General features: G+C 40.6%; 1 protein-coding gene across 8 annotated transcripts in view; it reads left to right on the forward strand.

Annotated features, from left to right (window-relative positions):
• Positions 1 to 19557, forward strand: part of RNF168 (ring finger protein 168) — a 33589-nt gene extending 14032 nt beyond the window's left edge. For 3 of the 8 annotated variants that reach the window (XM_084990824.1, XM_084990823.1, XM_021070157.2), the window contains exons 5-8: positions 451 to 572; positions 7560 to 7641; positions 11424 to 12327; positions 17411 to 19557. In XM_084990824.1, coding sequence (XP_084846950.1) covers positions 451 to 572; positions 7560 to 7641; positions 11424 to 12327; positions 17411 to 17472 — 1170 coding nt within the window. In that variant the 3' untranslated portion in view covers positions 17473 to 19557. Of the gene's footprint in view, positions 1 to 450; positions 573 to 7559; positions 7642 to 11423; positions 14455 to 17410 lie in introns of those variants that run through there. The other 5 variants (XM_084990825.1, XM_084990827.1, XR_014824604.1 and 2 more) reach the window with 4 other exon arrangements.
• Positions 19558 to 22820: the final 3263 nt, after the last annotated feature.

Below are 22820 nucleotides of genomic sequence, written 5' to 3' on the forward strand. Positions count from 1 at the left end.
TAATTTTTCCAGTGATGTATTGAGAGACTGGTATAGCAAGTAAATATTCTTGGTATTTATTGGTATGCCCTTAAATCTCCAAATGAAAATTATTTTACATAAAATAACTTTTATTCCAGGTAAAGCCACAGCTCATTGAATTTTATTCTACAGATTAATGTAGTTATAAATATATGAAATTAGTCATTAGAGAAATTAGCAGAGATTTTCAGCTAACAAGATTAGTATCACCATATTTGTGTTTATAATGTAGATGAAAACGTAATTTAGACCAACTAAGATAAACTCAATCTCATTTATACTAATTTTTGCATGGTCAGTATTAGTCAAAGGTTGTATGGAATTTACACATGAGCATAATTCCTTAAATGTCTATTGTGGATTCTGAATTAATCAAATCAGTAGCTTATTTTATTTTAAAATTGTTTTATGCTTTTTCTGTTGTTGAAGAACAATTTCTGTGGCGGAAGTGTCTTGGCATTGCCCTTGAATTCCAAAAAATCTGATCCAGTCACAACAAAGTCACAAAAGAAAAATAAGAACAAGCCAACAAACACTGGAGATATTGAAAAGTAAGTGAACGTGACTATTTATCAGTTTATTTATTGACCACCTGCTTCATGCCAATGGTTTTTGTTCATAGAACCTACTACTTATCAAAATTTTGTGCATCAGCTCTGCATGAAAACTGTCCAGGGAGTTCCTGTTGTAGTGCAGCGGAAACAAATCCGACTAGTATCCATGAGGATATAGGTTTGATCCCTGGTCTCGCTCAGTGAGTCAGGGATCTGGTGTTGCCGTGAGCTGTGGCATAGTTTGCAGGTGTGGCTCGGATCCTGTGTTGCTGTGGCTGTGGTGTGGGCTGGCAGCTGTAGCTCCAATTTGACCCCTAGCCTGGGAACTTCCATGCAGCAGGTGCGGCCCTATAAGCAAAAAAGAAAGAAGGATGGAAGGAAGAGAAAAAAAAAAAAGAAAACTGTCCAGATGATCTGAGCCTGATGTAAAGTGAAAATAAGAGAGATGTGCATGTACCTTAGATTTCTGGCTGGCATGAAGAGACTTGTGAAGCCTGTTTTATCTTGTTGGCTCGGATTTCCATCTTCTCATTTTCTCAAAATTAATCAATTGGGCTCCCTTTTCTTTTGGTTTAGATTCACATGAGAAAAGCGAGTCCCCTAAAAGGTCATCCTCATTAATGGAGTTTACAGTGTGGCATCTAGATCATCCCCCCTCCCCCTCTTTTTCCCAGTTTGTGTTTTATATTTCTTCTCTACTGTACAGAAAACACAAGTCAGGTAGTCAATGATGAGGTGAATTTAGTTGCCCTACAGTGTCCCTCTAGCAGCAGGAAGAGTTGATGAACTGCAGTTTAGACTTCAAAAACATGTAGGGGCTTTTGGTAAGAATAAACTGGTGAATTTAAAAGCAAAAATTTAAACTGAGAAACTAGTGAATTAAAATTTAATACAGATAAAGTCTAGTCTCTAGAATGAATGTATAAAGAATTCTATACATCAACAACAAACTAGGTAGAAGTGATGGTTGCACAACTTTGTGACTGTACTAAATATACACTTTTTTTTTTTGTCTTTTTTGCTATTTCTTGGGCTGCTGCCACGGCATATGGAGGTTCCCAGGCTAGGGGTCGAATCAGAGCTGTAGCCACCAGCCTACGCCAGAGCCACAGCAAAGCGGGATCCGAGCCATGTCTGCAACCTATACCACAGCTCACGGCAATACCGGATTGTTAACCCACTGAGCAAGGGCAGGGATTGAACCCTCAAGTTCACGGTTCCTAGGCGGATTTGTTAACCACTGCGCCACGACGGGAACTCCCCACTTTTTTTTTTTTTTAAAGCTGCATCCATACCTGTGCCATATGGAAGTTCCCAGACTAGGGGTTGCATTGGAGCTGCAGCTGCCACCCTGCCACCACAGCCATAGCAACACTAGATCCAACTCCTAATGTACACTTTAAAACGGTTAATTTTAACATGAATTTTACCTTCAATTTAAAATAATTAACAGAAAGATCACTAAAGTGTTTGAAAATTAAAAAAAACTACTACGGAGTTCCCACTGTGGCTCAGCGGTAATGAACCTGACTAGTATCCATGAGGATGTGGGTTCGATCCCTGGCCTTGCTCAGTGGGTTAAGGGTCTGGCGTTGCCATGAGCTGTGGTGTAGGTCACAGATGCAGCTAAGATCCTGTGTCTCTATGGCTGTGCCTGTGGCTGTGGCCGGCAGTTGCAGATCTGACTCGACCCCTAGCGGGAACTTCCATATGCCCCAAGTGAAGCCCCAAAAAGAAAAAAAAAAGCAAAACTACTAAATAACTGGTTAAAGAATAAAAGCTTTTTTTATTTTTATGGCCGCGTCTGTGGCGTATGGAAGTTCTAGATTAGAGTCTAATCGGAGCTACACCTATGGCCTATGCCACAACCATAGCAACACTGGATCTGAGCCACATCTGTGAACTACACCACAGCTTGCAGCAATGCTGGGTCCTTAACCCACTGAGTGAGGCCAGGAATTGAACCCACATCCTCACAGACACTGTGTTGGGTTCTTAATCTGCTGAGCCACAGTGGGAACTCCGAAAGAGTAAATCTTGATGGAAATATAGAATTGAAAGTATTATACATCAGAACTTCTGAGATATGGCTGAAACAATATTCAGAAGGCATTAAATACTGTATCAGAAAAAAAAGAAAGATTGAAAATATACCTAAAGTGGCAGATCTATAGCAAAAACAAAGCAGACTCACAGACTGGTTTCTAGTGGTACCAGTGAGAAGGGAAGGGGGAGGAGAAGTAATAGGAATAGGGGATTAAGAGCTACAAGCTATTAAATATAAAATAAGCTATAGGGATATTTCCCTTGTGGTTCAGTGGGTTAAGTATCTAGCATTGTCACTGCTATGGCTCTGGTTACTGCTGCGGCACAGATTTCATCTCTGGCCCAGGAACTTCTGCATGCCATTGGTATGGCCATAAATAATTAATTAATTAAGCCACAAGGATGTTTTATACAACATGGAGAATATAGAAAATATATTACAACAACTGTAAATGGAATATAACCTTTGTTTTTTTTTTAAATTTAGTTTTATTTTTTTTCCTTTTAGGGCCACACCCATGTCATATGGAAGTTCCCTGGCTAGGGGTCAAATCAGAGCTGCAGCTGCCAGCTTGTACCTTAGCCACAGCAACACTAGATCCAAGCTGCATCTGTGAACTGTGCCAAAGCTTGCGGCAATGTTGAATCCTTCACCCACTGAGTGAGGCCAGGAATCAAACCCACATCCTCATGAAAACTAGTCGGATTCTTATCAGATTGTTAACCCACTGAGCCACGACGGGAACTCCTAGAATATAACCTTTAAAAATTTTGTATCATTATATCGTACACTTGTAATTTCTATAATGTTGTATATCAACTGTACTTCAGTTAAAGAAGAAAGAAAGGCTGGAGTTCCTTGGTGGTTCAGTGGGTTGAAGATCCAGCACTGTCTATCACTGCTGTGGCTCTGATTACTACTGTCCATGTGGGTTTGATCTTTGGCCTGGGAATTTCTTTCTTTTTTTTTTTTTTTTTTTGTCTTTTGTTGTTGTTGTTGTTGTTGTTGTTGCTATTTCTTGGGCCGCTCCCGCGGCATATGGAGGTTCCCAGGCTAGGGGTTGAATCGGAGCTGTATCCACCGGCCTACGCCAGAGCCACAGCAACGCAGGATCCGAGCTGCATCTGCAACCTACACCACAGCTCACGGCAACGCCGGATCGTTAACCCACTGAGCAAGGGCAGGGACCGAACCCGCAACCTCATGGTTCCTAGTCGGATTCGTTAACCACTGCGCCACGATGGGAACTCCGGCCTGGGAATTTCTGTGTGCCAAGGGCGTGGCCAAAAAAAAAAAAAAAAAACAGGAAAGGAGAGGGAAAGAAAAGAAAAATGACATTTCCAGGAATACATTGCTGGTTTAATACTAGACAGTGAATCAATGCAAGTTAACTTATTTACTATTTAAATATGAAAAGCATGGGAATAATTCTTAATAAAATAGGAATAGAAACTTAACCTGTTTAAGGATATCTGCCAAAAGACCTATACGAGATGATGTCATACTTAATGGTAGATAATAGCAATCATTCCCCTTTTAAGACCAGGAAAACACAAAGGTAGCCTGCTGTTTACCACCTCTATTCAGTGTAGGTTTCAGTCTGTACAGTAAGACAATGGAAGGAAATAAAAGATTATAACCTTGGCAAGGAAATAAAAAGAAGCTATTGTTGTTCAGAGGTGGAATAATTATATAGAAAGACCAAGAGTTCAGACATACATTTTTAATATTAATAATAGTTTAGCAAATATGGTTGGTATCAAAAACTACACAGTCTGGGAGTTCCTGTCGTGGTGCAGCAGAAACGAATCTGCCTAGTAACCATGAGGTTGTGGGTTTGATCCCTAGCCTCACTCAGTGGGTTAAGGATCCCACGTTGCCCTGAGCGTGGTGTAGGTTGCAGGCTTGGCTTGTATCCAGTGTTTCTGTGGCTGTGGTGTTGGCTGGCAGCTGTAGCTCCGATTTGACCCCTAGCCTGCCAACCTCCATATGCCTCGGGTGCAGCTCTAAAAAAAGACAAAAGACCAAAAAAATCCTCAAAAACCTGTGTAGTCTATTGCAAACATAACTTTAAGATTCTGTTTATAGGAATTCCCTGGTGGCCTAGCAGGTTAAAGATCCAGTGTTGTCACTGCTGTGGCTCTGGTCACTACTATGGTATGGGTTCAGTCCCTGGCCTAGGAACTTCCGCATGCTGTGGAGCTGCCAAAAAAAATAAAAGATTCAGTCTATAGGCGCATCAGAAAATGAAAAGTACTTAGAATAAATTTATTGAAAAATCTAAAAGTCTTTATGGAGACTGTTACGAAGTGCATCCTAAATATGTGTTTTTTCTAAAACATGGTTGCAGGAGTTCTGTAGTGGCACAGTGGAAAGGAATCCGAGTAGGACCCATAAGGACATAGGTTCGATTCCTGGCCTCGCTCAGTGGGTTAAGGATCTGGTGTTGCTGTGAGCTGTGGCATAGGCCAGCAGCTGTAGCTCTCTGATTGGACCCCTAGCCTGGGAACCTCCACACTCCTCGGATGTGGCCCTAAAAAGCAAAATAAATAAATAAATAATTGGGGTTTTTTAAGGGCCACATCCTCCGAATATGGAGGTTCCCAAACTAAGGGTCAAATAGGAGCTACAGCTGCTGGCTTGTGCCACAGCCACAGCAACACGGGATCCAAGCTGCATATGGGACCTCCACCACAGCTCATGACAACATCGGATTCCTAACCCACTGAATGAGGCCAGGGATGGAACCTGTGTCCTCATGGATGCCAGTCAGATTCGTTTCCACTGAGCCATGATGGGAACTCCTTAGATTTTATTTTATTATTTATTTATTGTCTTTTTTTTTTTTTTTGCTATTTCTTGGGCCGCTCCCACGGCATATGGAGGTTCCCAGGCTAGGGGTCGAATTGGAGCCGTAACCACCAGCCTACGCCAGAGCCACAGCAACGCAGGATCCGAGCCGTGTCTGCAACCTACACCACAGCTCACGGCAACACCGGATCGTTAACCCACTGAGCAAGGGCAGGTGCCGAACCCGCAACCTCATGGTTCCTAGTCGGATTCGTTAACCATGGTTCCTAGTCGGATTCGTTAACCCGCAACCTCATGGTTCCTAGTCGGATTCGTTAAGCCACGACGGGAACTTCCTTAGATTTTATTTTAACGTCTTATATGCTAACGTGTTGGTGTTTTGGATACAAAGGAACTTATGATTTTACATTTTGAGAGCAAATAGACATTTTTTCATTTTTTTCTTTAATTATAGGAATAAAAGCTAGCTACTCTTTGAAAATCACCCAAAGTTACCACAACTTGAAGAGAACCAACATTTCTGCCTTTTTTTTTTGTTTGTTTTTTTTGGCTCTTTAGGGCCGCACATGTGGTTTATGGAGGTTCCCAGGCTAGGGGTCCAATCGGAGCTGTAGCCGCCAGCCTGTGCCACGGCTCACAGCAATGCCAGATCCCCAACCCACTGGGCAAGGCCAGGGATTGAACCTGCGTCCTCATGGATGCTAATCGGGTTTGCTAACTGCTGAACCACAATGGGAACTCTACATTTCTGCCATTTTTTAGCATAGTTATAATTAGGTACTTAGATTTTTTACAATTAAAGAAAAGGTATCTAGTTCCTGTTGCGGCTCAGTGGGTTATAAAACTGACTAGTTAGTATCCATAAGGATGCAGGTTCGATCTCTGGCCTCTTGCAGTGGGTTAAGGATCTGGCATTGCCACGAGCTGTGATGTAAGTCACAGACTTGGCTTGGACCCTCCGTTGCTGTGTCTGTGATGTAGGCCGGCACCTGCAACTCCAATTCAACCCTTAGCTTAGGAACTTTCATATGCAGAAGGTGTAGCCCTAAAACAAATGAAAAAAAAGATATCTACCATCTTATAATTTATGATTTTATTTCCATTTCTTTTATGTTTTCCATTATATTACACACTTGATATTTTCATTGGCAAACAGCCTATTAAAAGACGCCTAGAAATTTAGAGATGTGTTCTTATGCTGATCTGTTGATAAATCTTTTATGTCTCTAGGCAGATAATTGAAGTAAAGTATGTATATTTATATCAAAATGGTAAAGATCTAATTGTGGACCCTTTCTCAATACTAGAGATAAAGAATGTAGAAGTTCTGGCATTAAGAAACAAACGTATTCCTTCTGGTTTGAAATGTCATTGCTATTATTTTTGGGAAAACTATACAGTCTTAGGTTGTTTTGATGCTAGTATCTACCTATTTAAATTCTTTTTCGGAGCTCCTGCTGTGGCGCAATGGGATTGGTGGCATCTTAGGAGCACTGGGACATGGGCTTGATCCCCACCCCAGCATAGTGGGTTAAGAATCCAATGTTGCTGCAGCTGAGACTTAGGTCATGACTACGGCTTGGATCCTTGGCCCAGGAACTTCATATGCCGCAGGGCGGCCAAAAAGGAAAAATAAATAAATAAATCTTTTTTGTTTGTTTGTTTTTTGTTTTTTGTTTTTGGCCACACCTGTGGCATAGGAATTTTCCAGGCTAGGGATCAGAATCCAAGCCACGGCTGTGACCTACACCACAGCCGCGGCAATGCCAGATCCTTAACCCTCTACTCTGGGCCAGGGATTGAACCCATGGTGCCTCAGAGACAATGCTGGATCCTTAACCTGCTGTGCCACAGTGGGAACTCCTAAATTCTTTTTAGAATTAAGAAATATTTATATTTGACTTTTACTTCTTTTTCTTGTTTTTCACTAAAATATCGATACTTGGACTTTGCTCTAGAGTTAGACCAAAATACTTGAGACAAAGGGATGAAATACACTCTTTCTGATGCATCAGCCAAGCAGCAAGCCAGACAACCTTCAGCATAAATAGCTAATCTGGCTTAATTATATTGAGTACCTAACACGTGTGTTACAAGGCATTCAAATTTTGGTAATTTTTTTTAAGGTATTTGTCACCTAAATCTCAACTTGGGTCAGCATCACAGTCTGAAGTTGTACAAGAAGATAGGAAAAACTCCGTGTCTAAGGTATGTGAAGGCTAAAAGTATTCTTGGTTTGTCAAATTTACTAGGTTGTTAATACTTGTAGTTTTCTAACTTTTTTTTTAAGTCACTGTAGTAAAGAGAACATCCTTTCTTAGTCATCTTAGGCTCACCTAGACTAGAAGTCAGCAAACTTGTTCTCTTAAAAGCTAGAGAGTAAGTATTCTAGGCTTTGTGACCCATGTGGTCTTAGTCGCAACTATTAACTGATGCTGTTGTCATATGAAAGCATCCATAGACAATATGTAAACAAATAAACTTGTCTTTGTTCCTACAAAACTGTTTATGAAAACAAACAACAGGCTGAATTTGGTCCATGAGCCATAGTTTCTAGATCCCTGACCTAGATAATCAAACCCACAAACCTGAATAGGCTACCCAAGGTGCCAGCTTCACTTAAAAGATTACAGGAAGGAAAACAGCATGCTCGTAGGGCAGCATCAGGCATAGCTGTTCAGCATGGGTTCATCTGTTCAGCTCTGCTCCAGCTTGCGGAGCTCCCAAGTGATGGCTTGGAAATGAGACCATAGAGATGAGTATAGTAACTGCCCAGGCTTAGAAGTCCCATATAAGAGGCAACTGTTGACCATAACAACTCATGGGTGTAGCTTCCAGGGGTCCTGGTAAGGAACATAACACAGTCAAAAGAGTTGTAAGTCACTTACAGAAGCCCTGAGCTTCGGCTTCCTGCAAGGGGTTTACACATCACTCACATTTGTCCTAGGACAGATGCAGTTCATCAGCAAAGGTCATTTTTACCATAAGCTATGGGGCCTAGTAACACCTGACATTCCACTGTTATCAGGTTTCCAGGAAAACAGAACTAGGAAAGGTGAGCTGACACCAAAGTCAGTTTCCTACGTAGAAGTTTTAACCTTTTATTTTCAGATTCCTGAATTTTTTTTCAATCCAGTTAGGTGGTTTTATAGCACCTAACATTTAGTGGACATTTATGTGCCAAATAATGTATGTATTTCCTTTGGGGGAGCAGTGCTGCACCCACAGCATATGGAAGTTCCCAGGCTAGGGGTTGAATTGGAGCTGCAGCTACTGGCCTACACCACAGCTACAGTAACACCAGATCTGAGCCACGTTTGCGACCTGCACCACAGGTCATGGCAATGCCAGATTCTTAACCCATTGAGCAAGGCCGGGGATCAAACCCATGTCCTCACGGATTGTAGTCAGGTTGTTATTGCTGAGCCACAATGGAACTTTTTTTTTTTTTTTTAAAAAAAACGGCCGCACCTGCAGCATGTGGAAGTTCCCAGGCTAGGGGTCTAATCAGAGTTGCAGCTGCAGCCTAGCCTACACCACAGCCATAGTAACACTGGATCCAAACTGCATCTACGACCTACACTGCAGCTTCTGGCAACACCAGATCTTAACCCACTGAGTGGGGCCAGGGATTGAACCTGCATCCTCATGGACACTTTGTCAGGTTCTTAACCCACCAAGCCACAGAGGGAACTCCTTGGTATCATTTATACTCATCTTTCCTTCAATATTACAAATTAGTAGACTTGCCACTAGATTTTATTATTTAATGTATTAATAAATACACATTATTGCATCTTAAATTGTAAGCTTTTTGGTAATTGTAGTATAAATTGTTCGCTTTGTATCATATGTATTTATTTTTATGTTTAAAAATATTATGCAGAGTTCCCCTCGTGGTGCAGTGGTTAACGAATCTGACTAGGAACCATGAGGTTGCAGGTTCGATCCCTGGCCTTGCTCAATAGATTAAGGATCTGGCGTTGTCGTGAGCTGTGGTGTAGGTTGGCTTGGATCCCACGTTGCTGTGGCTCTAGTGTAGGCCAGTGGCTACAGCTCTGATTAGACCCCTAGCCTGGGAACCTCCATATGCTGTGGGAGCGGCCCTAGGAAAAAAAAAATTATTCTTGGAGTTCCCGTTGTGGCTCAGCAGTAACAAACCTGACTGTTATCCATGAGGACGCAGTTTCGATCCCTGACCTCTCAGTGGGTTAAGGATCTGGCATTGCCGTGAGCTATAGTATAGGTCACAGACGCAGCTCGGATCCCGCGTTGCTGTGGCTATGGTATAGGCCGGCAGCTGCAGCTTCGATATAACCCCTGGCCAGGGACCTTCCATATGCTGCAGGTGCGGCCCTAAAAAGACAAAAAAGATTTTTTTTTCTGTCTTTTCTAGGACTGCACCCGTGGCATATGGAGGTTCCCAGGCTAGGGGTCTAATCAGAGTTGTAGCTGCCGGCCTATACCAGAGCCACAGCAACGCCGGATCCGAGCCATGTCTGCGACCTACACCACAGCTCACGGCAATGCCGGATCCTTAACTCACTGAGAGAGGCCAGGAATCGAACCGCAACCTCATGGTTCCTAGTTGGATTCCTTAACCCTTGAGCCACAACAGGAACTCCAAAAAAGATTTTTTTTAATTAAAAAAATAATAGGAGTTCCCCTCGTGGCGCAGTGGTTAACGAATCCGACTAGGAACCATGAGGTCGTGGATTCGATCCCTGCCCTTGCTCAGTGGGTTAAGATCCGGCATTGCCTGGAGCTGTGGTGTAGGTCGCAGACGTGGCTCGGATCCTGCGTTGCTGTGGCTCTGGCGTAGGCTGGCAGCTACAGCTCTGATTAGACCCCTAGCCTGGGAACCTCCATATGCCGTGGGAGCGGCCCAAGAAATGGCAAAAAGACAAATAACAAAACAAACAAACAAAAAAATATATATATATATTCTCTACAGCAGAAATTATCACAACATTGTAAATCCACTGTTCTTTAACAAAACTTTAGAAAATGAAAAAAATATATTCTCATAAGAGATCTGTAAGCGCCACAAAAAATGCCAAAAGGAAGAGATTTTGTGACACAAAAAGGGATTAAAAAAAAAACCCTTGGGCTAGGGGAAGTTTATAAGGTGAGAGATCAGATCATGGTGCCAGCTCCTGGCCATATATAGAGCTAGTTTATGGGGTTTTGTTTTATTTTGTTTTGTTTTATTTTATTTACATTTTGGTTGCCCCCGAACCATTTGGAATTTCCCAGGCTAGGGAGTGAATCCAAGCCACAGCATGGCAACACGAGATCCTTAACCCATTGCACCCGGCTGGGAGTCAAACCTACACTTCCATAGTGGCCTGAGCCTCTGCAGTTGGATCTTTAACCCACTGTGCTAAGGCAGCAACTCCCTGTGGGCAACGCCAGATCCTTAACCCACTGAGCAGAATGAGGCCAAGGATCGAACCCACATCCTCATGGATACTAGTCAGGTTTATTACTTCTGAGCCACAATGGAACTCTTCCCTGTGGAGTTTTAGTTAGTAGGTTTTTATGGGAGTGAAAATGAAGAAATGCCTTAATCTAAAGTGGAACACAGAATAAAAATACTATTAAGGGAGTTCGCATTGTGGTTCAGCAGTAACAAACCCAACTAGTATCCATGAGGTTGTAGGTTCGATCCCTGGCCCTGCTCAGTGAGTTAAGAATCTGGCATTGCTGTGAGCTGTGGTATAGGTTGTAGATGCAGCTCGGATCCCGAATTGCTGTGGCTGTTGTGTAGGCTGGCAGCTATAGCTCTGATTTGACCCCTAGCCTGGGAACTTCCATAGCCTGCGGATGCGGGTTCCCCCCAAAAATACTATTAGAATTCATATACCTTGTTAGTGGTAATAATAATTACCTTATTGCGAAAACTCAACTTTGATATCAGTGTAATTAGACTTATATATTATGATTTGACGATTTCCCCTGGTTCACTCAGTCTTTTTCTGTTTCTATAGGAAACTGACAGCAGTGGTATGAAGAGCCCTACATGGCAAGACACAGACGTTGAGGAAGATATGCCAACACTTTCTCCACAGATATGCCCTGAAGTTCAAGAGCAAGGTGTAAAACCTTCAATGGAGTCACCTATGCCTCAGTTATATGCCAGTGGTAGAGAATGGTGCCTTGAAGGACAAATGGAAACAAAAGCAAGCAATCATGAGAAAGAGTTATGTGTCATAAATCATGAGGGACCTAAAGCCAGAGTTCCCGACTCTGAAGAAGCTGCAGTTAAAACTTGTGGCAAAACAGAGAGTGGGTTCACTGTCTCTGATACGACACCGATAATTAGAAATAACACACCGGAGATAGAAAATGAAGAGTCTAACCTACTGATCAATAAGGATATCTTCAAAAGGAAAAATCAGGAATCTTTGTTTGAAGCAGTCAGGGACCCATGCTCTTCTGCAAAAAGAAGAAAAATGTTCCCCACAGCTTCCTCAGATGAAGAGGAAACAGAAATCAGCTTTACTCAAAAACTGATAGATTTGGAACATCTACTTTTTGAGAGACATAAACAAGAAGAACAGGACCGGTTGTTAGCATTACAGCTTCAAAAAGAGGTGGATCAAGAGCACATGAGGCCAAACAGGCAAAGAGGATCCCCAGATGGCTATCAGTTACGTGCTACGTCCTCACCTCCAGACAGATTGCTAAATGGACAGAGGAGGAGTTCCAAAGATAGGAACTTCAAAAGACAAACTGATCTAGAGCATCCAAAACCTCAGAGAGGCTCAAAAAATGAAAATTGGCAAACTTCTTTTAAGATCCAGTGGAAACATTCAGTTAACGGAAGAAATATACCAAATTCTATTAGAGATAATTGTAGTGTACCTAAAACTGCTCAGTCCCTACAGCCGAGTAAGTCCCAGAAAAGTATTTTTCAGATGTTTCAGAGATACACAAAGTAATGGATAGGTAAAGGGAGTATTTTATAATCTAGTAAAGCTGGGTTGTGAAGCTCTCTATCATAGATTCTTTATAAATTTTCATTAATTCTGCTTTGTGGGCACATTCATTATCCTTAATTAAAGGACTGTGCGATCACAAGGGAGGGACGTACAAATGTGTTTGTGCCAAACTCAGTTGTAAGCAAGGGTCACGGTCCTTTTCTTTTTTAGTAACTGATATGCTAAGTTGATAGTCCTTATGGATAAAAATGCCTTGGCCAGGGAGTTCCCTGATAGCCTAGTGGGTAAGGATCTGACATTGTCACTGCTGTGGCGGGGGTTCGATCCCTGGCCCAGGAACTTCTGCATGCTGCAGGCGTGACCCAGAAAAAGGGGGGAAAAAACACTTGAAAAAAAATAAATGCCTTGACTAACTCCCAAGAAACCTTCATTTTCATGTGTTTTCAAAAAATGCATATTTAATGGCCTTTGCCCACCTTTTTGGCATGACTAATAAAGCAATACTATAATAGTCCAAGTATTTAATCTAGGTAGGGTTTAAAATCTAAATTTTGTTGCAACTCTACCATCTATTTGCAAAGCACTTGAAATTCATCTTCCGTAACACTACAGTCATCTAGTTTCCATTTCTACTTTAATTAGTTTAAGTATTAAAAGCATTTTCTTTGACGTAAAATTAGGACTAACACGAAATCAGAAAAATGAGAATTTTCTGGAAAATTAGGAATTAGTTGACAGAAAGGAAACTAGACTCTTGGTGCAGAAGGAGCTAAGAGTTGGGATGAGGCTCAGTGGGATGGATTGACAATTTGGAAATACTGGAACCGAATGGGTAATCAGACAGGTGGGTTCCAGGATGGAGTGGCAAGTGTAGTTTGCCCCAGTATTCTGCTTCATTCTTTCTTTGCTAAATAACACAGAAAACATTTGAGTTTTACAGCTTTTCATACCATAGTATATAATCTGCTATTCCAGGGAAAGAAAAAAAAAAAGGTATTGCTCTAAGAGAATTATATCACAGTATCCTAGATTGTAGAACCTGGCTAACCATGTGTTTATTTCTTCAAGTTATCATTTATATTGGTACTGACTTTTATTTGTGTTTATGGATAAAAGTAGAAAGTATGATACTTGGGTTTTGCTCTCTCTTACCCCTGAAAGTTAAGTCAGAAGGCAGCAATTTCATTTGGTGAAATTTAACTTAGAGATTGTTAATCTTCTATTTCATTAATGTGAACAACCTTGAGCAAACAACAGTTTTGACAGCATTTCTGCTGATGTCTAGTTAGCCATCCTTTTCAGGTGATTATACAATAAAATGTCCTAGGGCTAGTAATTCTAGCTTAAAGTTGTCTGTATTTTTACACATTGTTACAATTTTTTTCCTCCAAATTTTATAACTGAAATTCTATAATCTCTGCATACTTGATGGCATCCACTTCAGTATTGATTGGGTGATTATGGGTAGAATTCTGATGCTGATTTAAAACTTAGTTTGCCCTTTCTCAAAAGTGCTTGACCTCTGAGTAATAATTGTGTTGAAATGAAGCATAGTTAATAATTAACCAGATATGTCTAAAATAGACTAAAGTCTATCGTTTCATCAAACCAGTATTTTTATAATAAGACTAGTTTTGCTTTCCATTTTATGGTAGATACTGTTGGACCCCTCAAATAGAGTTATATAAGTAAATCTTCCTGGAATAGTCCATAACCAAAAGGGCAGAAAATAGTGTAAGGTATTTAGTATTTACATATATAACCACTTATTTGTGAAGAAGTTTTCCTGACTAAAGTTGGTTTCAAGATAAATTTTAATTTCTCAATTAGTCTTTATGATACTCCGACCATGTATGCATTTTTGTGAGAAATCAGTAAATGTTTTGTGTCAGTCATTAGAACGTATTGATACTTTTCCTCCCATTTTATGGAAGGGATATGAGAGTGTTTAATTTCTCAGGGAGTGCTAAAACTGTGTAGAGGTTGAGTATCTGAAAATTAAAGTAATTATTAAAAATTAAAGGGACTATGTGTCTTATCACCGTTAAAAATAAAAATTAACACATGAAAATAAAAAGTTGTGCATAACAAAAACTACTATAAAGGAAAATTGGAAGACTATGCAAACTGGGGATGATATAGATGTGAATTACCACAAAGAGCTAATTTCCTTTGTAAAAATTGTCTGCCAGTACATTAAAAAAAAGACTTAACAACCCAAAAGAGAAATTAGAAAATTTTATGTTCCCAAGAAACTTAGTTCCCAAGAAAGGAAGTAAATGGCTCTTAGATGTGTGAAAAAATACATAGTATTCTAGTGCTCATATATTTCCCCAACCTTCAGATTAGTAAAGAAGGTGGGGGTTTTTTGGTCTTGTTTTTATCTGTGTATATGTTTTGGGGTTTGTTTCCAATCTTGGCAAGAGTGTGAGGAAATAGGCACTCTTACAGGTTACTTGGTATGAATAGACAATTTAAAAGCCCTAGAGGGATAACCTTGACAATTCTACCTCTAGGGATTTCTTTTTTTTTTTTTTTTTTTTTTGTCTTTTTGTCTTTTTGCTATTTCTTTGGGCTGCACCTGCAGCATATGGAGGTTCCCAGGCTAGGGGTCTAATCGGAGCTGTAGCCACTGGCCTATGCCAGAGCCACAGCAACTTGGGATCCGAGCCGCGTCTGCAGCTTACACCACAGCTCACAGCAACGCCGGATCGTTAACCCACTGAGCAAGGGCAGGGACCGAACCCGCAACCTCATGGTTCCTAGTGGGATTCGTTAACCACTGCGCCACGACGGGAACTCCCCTCTAGGGATTTCTTTTTTTTTTTTTTATTTTTATTTTCCCACTGTACAGCAAGGGGGTCATGTTATTCTTACATGTATACATTACAATTACATTTTTTCCACCCTTTGTTCTGTTGCAACATGAGTATCTAAACAAAGTTCTCAATGCTATTCAGCAGGATCTCCTTGTATATATATTCTAAGTTGTGTCTGATAAGCCCAAGCTCCCGATCCCTCCCACCCCCTCCCTCTCCCATCAGGCAACCACAAGTCTTTTCTCCAAGTCCAAGATTTTCTTTTCTGGGGAGATGTTCATTTGTGCTGGATGTTAGATTCCAGTTATAAGTGATATCATATGGTATTTGTCTTTGTCTTTCTGGCTCATTTCACTCAGTATGAGATTCTCTAGTTCCATCCATGTTGCTGCAAATGGCATTATGTCATCCTTTTTTATGGCTGAGTAGTATTCCATTGTGTATATATACCACTTCTTCCGAATCCAATCCTCTGTCGATGGACATTTGGATTGTTTCCATGTCCTGGCTCTTGTGAATAGTGCTGCAATGAACATGCGGGTGCACGTGTCTCTTTTAAGTAGAGCTTTGTCCGGATAGATGCCCAAGAATGGGATTGCAGGGTCATATGGAAGTTCTATGTATAGATTTCTAAGGTATCTCCAAACTGTTCTCCATAGTGGCTGTACCAGTTTACATTCCCACCAACAGTGCAGGAGGGTTATAAGTACCTCCTTTTTTTTTTTTTTTTTTTAACTTTTTTTCCATTTTTGTTTTTGGCTTACTTTTGGCTTCCCCGTGGCATATGGAGTTCATGGGCCAGGGATCAGATCCCAGCTGCAGTTGCAATCTACACTGAAGCTGTGGCAACACTGTGTACTTAATCCATTGTGCCAGGTCAGGAATCAAACCTGTGTCCCCAGGCTCCTAGGGATTTCTTAAAGCTGTCTTCACCTATCTGTAGAGTGGCATGCACAAAACACTTTTGTATGGCATTGTTTGTAATAACAAGCTTAGAAACAACCTTAATTGTATCAATTAACAATACATGATGGTAAAATAGAATACTATACAGCAATTAAAAAACCCACTTTACTGATATGAGAAGAACTATAAGATGTAGTTAAAAAATACAAGATATAGGATAGCATACATAGCATGCAATCATTTGTCCAAAGAAGAGAAATATATATATATGAGAGAAACTTGTCAGCAGGGAGAGAAACTGGATGGCTGGAAAGTAGTGGAAGAATAACTTTTCACTATATGTTCTTTTATATTTTGAATTTTCAATCATATTGAATATATATCATTAGTCAAAATTAAAATGTTCTTGGAATTCCCTGGAGGCCTAGTGGTTAAGGACTGGCATTGTCATTGCTATGGCTTGGGTTACTGTTGTGGCTTGGTTAGATCTATGTGCCAGGGATTTCCGTATGCCTTGGGCACAGCCAAAAAGCAAAAAATGTAAATGTTCTTAAAATATTGCAAGATAAAAGATACTTATGCATCCTAGCCTACACCACTCTAGATGGTCCTATTTTGCCTTTAAAATGTAAGAATCAATTCTGAGAAATTTTTCAGTGCAAAAAAAAATTAGCATTGTGAATTTTTGGAAATAGCATTGTGAATGAATTAGAATATATTTAGATTTAATGTACTTTTAAAAAAATTATTTGGAAATCAAATCATATGCTTTTCAGGTAGAATTGCTACAGAACTGCAGTCCCACTGAGAATCGTGAGAAAAGCCAGATAAAAATGTAAAATTTTCAGAGTTCCCTGGCTTTGTCACTGCTGTGGCTCAGGATCCGTTCCTGACCAGAACTTGTGCATGCTGAGGACACAGCTGGGCGGGGGTGGAAGTAAACTTTTCTACTTAAAAGCTGCTGGGGAGTTCCCATTGTGGTGCAGTTGAAATGAATCCAACTAGTATCCATGAGGATGCATGTTTGATCCCTGGCCTTGCTCAGTGGCTTAAGGGTCCAGCGTTGCCATGAGCTGCAGTGTAGGTCGCAGACGCAGCTCAGATCTAGCATTGCTGTGGCTCTGGTGTAGGCTGATGGCTACAGCTCTGATTCAACCCTTAGTCTGGGAACTTGGGTGCGGCCCCAAAATAAATAAATAAAGAAATAGCAAGCTACTGAAAGAATGAGGATTAAGTTAGGGGCTACGTTTCTAGACAGGGGAAACTTGAGAGGTGAACTGATATTTGCAACCACTTTTTTGCTTGTAGCATGTGCCTGTTCTGAGTGCAGGACAACAATCCAGGCTGCTGCTGGTGAACCGAGAAACTGACAGAGCTCTTGGCCCATCTCATGAAGCTGGAGTGACAATAGTGGAGACTTGAAACACAACGTCGGTTTTCCCGTCAAGATAACTGCGGTTTAAAACTTTGGAGCAAAGGCTAAAAGACTGAAAACCTTTGAGAAACAGAGGAGCTGTCATCAGGCTTGCAGTGCTGATGAGATAAGAACAGAGTTCAGGACCTACCAGAGGAAAAGAGCCTGTTGAACACATCAGAGCCTCATTTGAAAGCCCTAGCACAGAAGTTTACAAAGTATATCTCAGCAGCCAAACCTGCACGCTGCCAATAGTTATAGGGCCGTGAGCTAAGAATACTTTTAAATGACTCTTAGATACCTTAGTTCACAAACATTTATTCCGTAAGGAGTTGAGCTATGGGACTAGTAATTTGTGCGTGCATTTTGGACCACCAAACCAAGGGCAGGAGGTGCAGCACAGAAGAAAGTAATTTCCTTGGGAGTCCATTGTGGCACAGCAGGAACAAACCAACTAGTGTCCATTGAGGATTCGAGTTCAATCCCTGCCCTCACTCAGTGGGTTGGGGATCTGGCGTTGTGGTGAGCTGTGGTGTAGGCTGGCAGCTGGAGCTCCGATTAGACCCCTAGCTTGGAAACTAACATATGCCGCAGCTGCAGCCCCAAAAAGGGGGAAAAAAAAAGAAGAAGGAAAGAAAGAAAAAAGAAGAGTTCCCGTCGTGGTTCAGGGGTTAACAAACCTGACTAGGATACATGGGGATTCGAGTTTGATCCCTGGCCTCCCTCAGTGGGTTAAGGATCCGGCATTGCCATGAGCTGTGGTGTAGGTTGCAGACATGGCTCGGATCTGGTGTTGCTGTGGATGCGGCGTAGGCTGGCATCTACAGCTCCAATTGGACCCTTAGCCTGCGAACCTCCATATGCCGAGGGTACAACCCTAAAGAGACAAAAAAAGACCAAAAAAAAAAAAAAAGTAATTTCCTTTTAACTTGGTTCCTGCCTATATGACCTTAGATGAGCTACTTACTCTCCCTATTTTTTTTTTTTTTTCTTTTCTGCAGCTTATGGAAATTACTGGGCCAGGGGTGGAATCAGAGCTGCAGCTGGGGCCTACACCAAGCCATGAAAACACTGCATCCAATCCACATCTGTGAGCTATGCCACAGCTTGCAGCAACATCAGATCCTTAACCACTGAGCTAGGACAGGGATCAAACCCACATCCTTACAGAGACAATGTCAGGTCCTTAACCCATTGAGCCCCAGTGGGAACTCCCTTAACCTCCCTTTATAAATTTGTAAATGGAAATCAATGTATGGAACAGAGTTGCTATCAAGTCCCAGCAAGCTTTCTAATTCCTCAACTACAGGGATGCCAAGAACCCCTCTCTGAAATTTCCTCTATAAAAAATTAAGGCCATCAGGCATCAGCACTAATTCCCAGAGCCCCTAAGGAGGGTACACTCTGGAAATAACAATAACACTAGGATAAGATTTAAAGGAGGGCATTTTAGTAATTGAAATGGATGATAATGAATTACAAAACATTTTCCCCATGGGAACAAGAATCCCCACGCACCAAGGAAAAGATTGATTGATTTTGATAGCCAGGATAAGTAAGCACTGGAGCAGGTTGTAAACCTGTCTCATCAATCAATGACAACTTGGTTCACTGAACACAGCTCTGAAAACCAAACAATCAGTGAAAGCTGTATGCTTTCAAAGTCCGCTAATCATCAGTGGCCTCAGGCCAGTAAACACACTTTCTGCAAAACCAATACCATCACACTTCTGCACACAGGAGATTTAAGGATTGCTTTGTGCAGTGCTGGTCTCCTGACCACTGGAATACTAGTGCTTTACTTAAGTAATAAACTCACATTTGAGGTCTTAGTTATTGAGTGTTGGTCTCATATTTTAATACCAGTTTGCTTCTTACCGTTTGACTTTAATGTATGAAGCTTTTTTTTCTTTTGCCATGCTTAAGTCTTTGATCTTCAGATATTTTTTCTTTGTATTAAATTTTAACAATATATTTTACTTAAGATATTTAAAATATTATTTCAACGTGTAATCATGATTAAAACTACTTATGAGAAATATTTTACCTTCTTAGTTTGGATTAGCTGTATTTCAATAGACATATATTGCTAGTGGCTACGATATTGGACACTGCAGTTCTCAAACATCATCTCATGCCGGAGTCCATCATTTCTTTGCTTGATGCCAGAGGGAAACTTTCAGTAGTCTCCTTGCTACCAAAAGGAAGTTCAATAAACTACAGCTAGGATGCTTTTCTAAAATTAAATCTTGGAGTTCCCGTCATGGCACAGTGGTTAATGAATCCAACTAGGAACCATGAGGTTGCGGGTTCGGTCCCTGGCCTTGCTCAGTGGGTTAAGGATCCAGCGTTGCTGTGAGCTGTGGTGCAGGTCGAAGACATGGCTCGGATCCCCCGTTGCTGTGGGCTGTGGTATAGGCTGGCAGCTGTAGCTCCAATTAGACCCCTAGCCTGGGAACCTCCATATGCCTCAGGAGCGGCTCAAGAAAAGGCAAAAGGACAAAATAAATAAATAAATAAATAAATAAAATTAAATCTCATGTTCTTTTCCTCTGTAGAGCTCTGAAGAGTTTTTTTTTTTTTTCTTTTTTCTTTCTGTCTTTTGTCATTTTAGGGCTGAACCCGTGGCATATGGAGGTTCCCAGGCTAGGGATCTTATCAGAGCTGTAGCCACCGGCCTACGCCACAGCCACAGCAACTCTGGATCCCAGCCGCGTCTGCACCCTACACCACAGCTCACAGCAACATGGATCCTTAACCCACTGAACAAGGCCAGGGATCAAACCCACAACCTCATGGTTCCTAGTCAGATTTGTTAACCCATGAGCCGTGACGGGAACTCCTGTTGGAAGTTTTTTAATCACAGTTTCAATTTCACTACTTGTGATTGGTCCGTTCATCTTTTCCATTTCATCTTGGTTTAATCTTGGAAGATTGTTCTTTTCTAAGAATTTGTGCATTTCTTCTAGGTTGTCCGTTTTATTGGCATATAGTTGCTTGTAGCAGTCTCTTATGATCCTTTATATTTCTGTGCTGTCTGTTGTAACTTCTCCTTTTTCATTTCTAATTTTATTGATTTTATTCTTCTCTCTTTTTTTCTTGATGAGTCCGGTTAAGGGTTTATCGATTTTGTTGATCTTCTCAAAGAACCAGCTTTTAGTTTTATTGATCTTTTCTATGGTTTTCTTCATTTCTTTTTCATTTGTTTCTGCTCTGATCTTTATGATTTCTTTCCTTCTGCTAACTTTAGGTCTTGTCCATCTCTATTTGCTTTAGATGTAAAGTTAGGGTTTTTATTTGAAATTTTTCTTGTTTCCTGAAGTAAGCTTGTATTGCTATAAACTTCCCTCTTAGAACTGCTTTTGTGGCATCCCATAAGTTTTGTAGTGTTGTGTCTTTGTTGTCATTTGCTTCTAGGTATTTTTAAGTTTCCTCTTTGATTTCTTCAGTGCTCCATTGGCTGTTTAGCAGCATGTTGTTTAGTCTCCATGTGTTTGTGTTTTTTGCATCCTTCTTTTCTTGTTGTTGATTTCCAATGTATAGTGTTGGAAAAGATGCTTGGTATGATTTCAATTTTCTTAAAGTTACCAAGGCTTGATTTGTGGCCCAGAATGTGATCAATCCTAGAGACTGTTTCCTGTGCACTTGAGAAGAATGTGTATTATACTGCTCTCAGATGGAATGTTCTAAAATATCAATTAAGGAGTTCCTGTCGTGGCACAGCGGAAACGAATCCAACTAGGAACCACGAGGTTGTGGGTTTGATCCCTGACTTCTCTCAGTGGGTTAAGGATCCAGGGTTGCTGTGAGCTGTGTTGTAGGCCAGCGGCTACAGCTCCAATTAGACCCCTAGCCTGGGAACCTCCATATGCCACGGGTGCAGTCCTAAAAAGACAAAAGACTATATATATATATATATATATATATATACACACACACACACAAAATATAAATATATATATATACACAAAATATAAATATATATATACAAAATATAAATATATAGAGAGAGACAAAAAATATATATATATATATTTAAAGTCCATCTGGTCTAATGCATCATTTAGGACCTGTGTTTCCTTGTTGATTTTCTGTCTGGATGATCTGTCCATTGCTGTGAGTGGGGTGTTAAAGTCCCCCATTCCTATTGTGTTATTGTCAATTTCTCCTTTTAAGGTTGTTAGCAGTTGTCTTATATATTGAGGTCATCCCATGTTGGGCGCATGTATTTACAACTGTTATATCTTCTTCTTGGATTGATTCTTTGATCATTATATTTACAATTGTTGTATCTTCTTGGATTGTTCCTTTGATCATTTGTCTCTTATAATATTCCTTTTTAAAATTATTTTTATTTTTTCCATTATAGTTGGCTTACAATGTTCTGTCAATTTTCTACTATACAACAAAGTGACCCAGTCACACATACATATATACATTCTTTTTCTCACATTATCCATCATGCTCCATCACAAGCAACTAGATATAGTTCCCAGTGCTCTACAGCAGGATCTCATCACTTATCCATTCCAAAATCTCTTATAATATTCTTTATTTTAAGGCCTATTTTTTCTGATATGAGTGTTGCTACTCCAGGTTTCTTTTGATTCCCCTTTGCATGGAATATTTTCTTCCATCCTCTCACTTTCAGTTTGTATGTGCACCCAGAACTGCAGTGGGTTTCTCGAAGACAGCATATATATGGGTCTTGTTTTTGTATCCATTCAGCCAGTTGGTGTCTTTGGGTTGGGGTATTTAGGTTCATTTACATTTAAGGTAATTACTGATATGTATGTTCTCATTGCCATTTTATTAAGTTTTGGATTTGTTTTTGTTGCTCTTTTTCTTTCCTTCTTGTTCTTTTCTCTTGCGATTTGATGACAATCTTTAGCGTTGCTTTTTCTTATTTGTGTGTGTATCAATTTGGTTTGCAGTTACCCTGAATTTTTTTTTTATATAGGAGTCTATATATATAACACAAGATTGTTTTAAGTTGTTGGTCTCTTAACTGGAAGTGGATCTCCAGTGTCCTGCATTTGTACCCTCCTCTTCTCACGATTTCTGATTTTGGTGGTATATATGTGTGTGGATGATTTCCTACCTTTACTATATGTATGCCTTCACTGGTGAGCCTTGTCATGTGTGGTATTTTTGTTTCTAGTTGTGGCCTTGCCTTTTCCACCTAGAGAAGTTCCTTTAGTATTTGTTGTAAAGCTGGTTTAGTGATGCTAAATTCTCTTAGCTTTTGCTTGTCTGCAAACCTTTTGATTTTTCCTTCAAATCTGAATGAGAGCCCTGCTGAGT

This window comes from Sus scrofa, chromosome 13 (assembly GCF_054392235.1).
Source record: "Sus scrofa isolate SSC_HxYL_T2T_F1_AM1 chromosome 13, Sscrofa_HxYL_maternal_Yorkshire_Landrace_v2.0, whole genome shotgun sequence".
Classification (NCBI taxonomy): Eukaryota; Metazoa; Chordata; class Mammalia; order Artiodactyla; family Suidae; genus Sus; species Sus scrofa.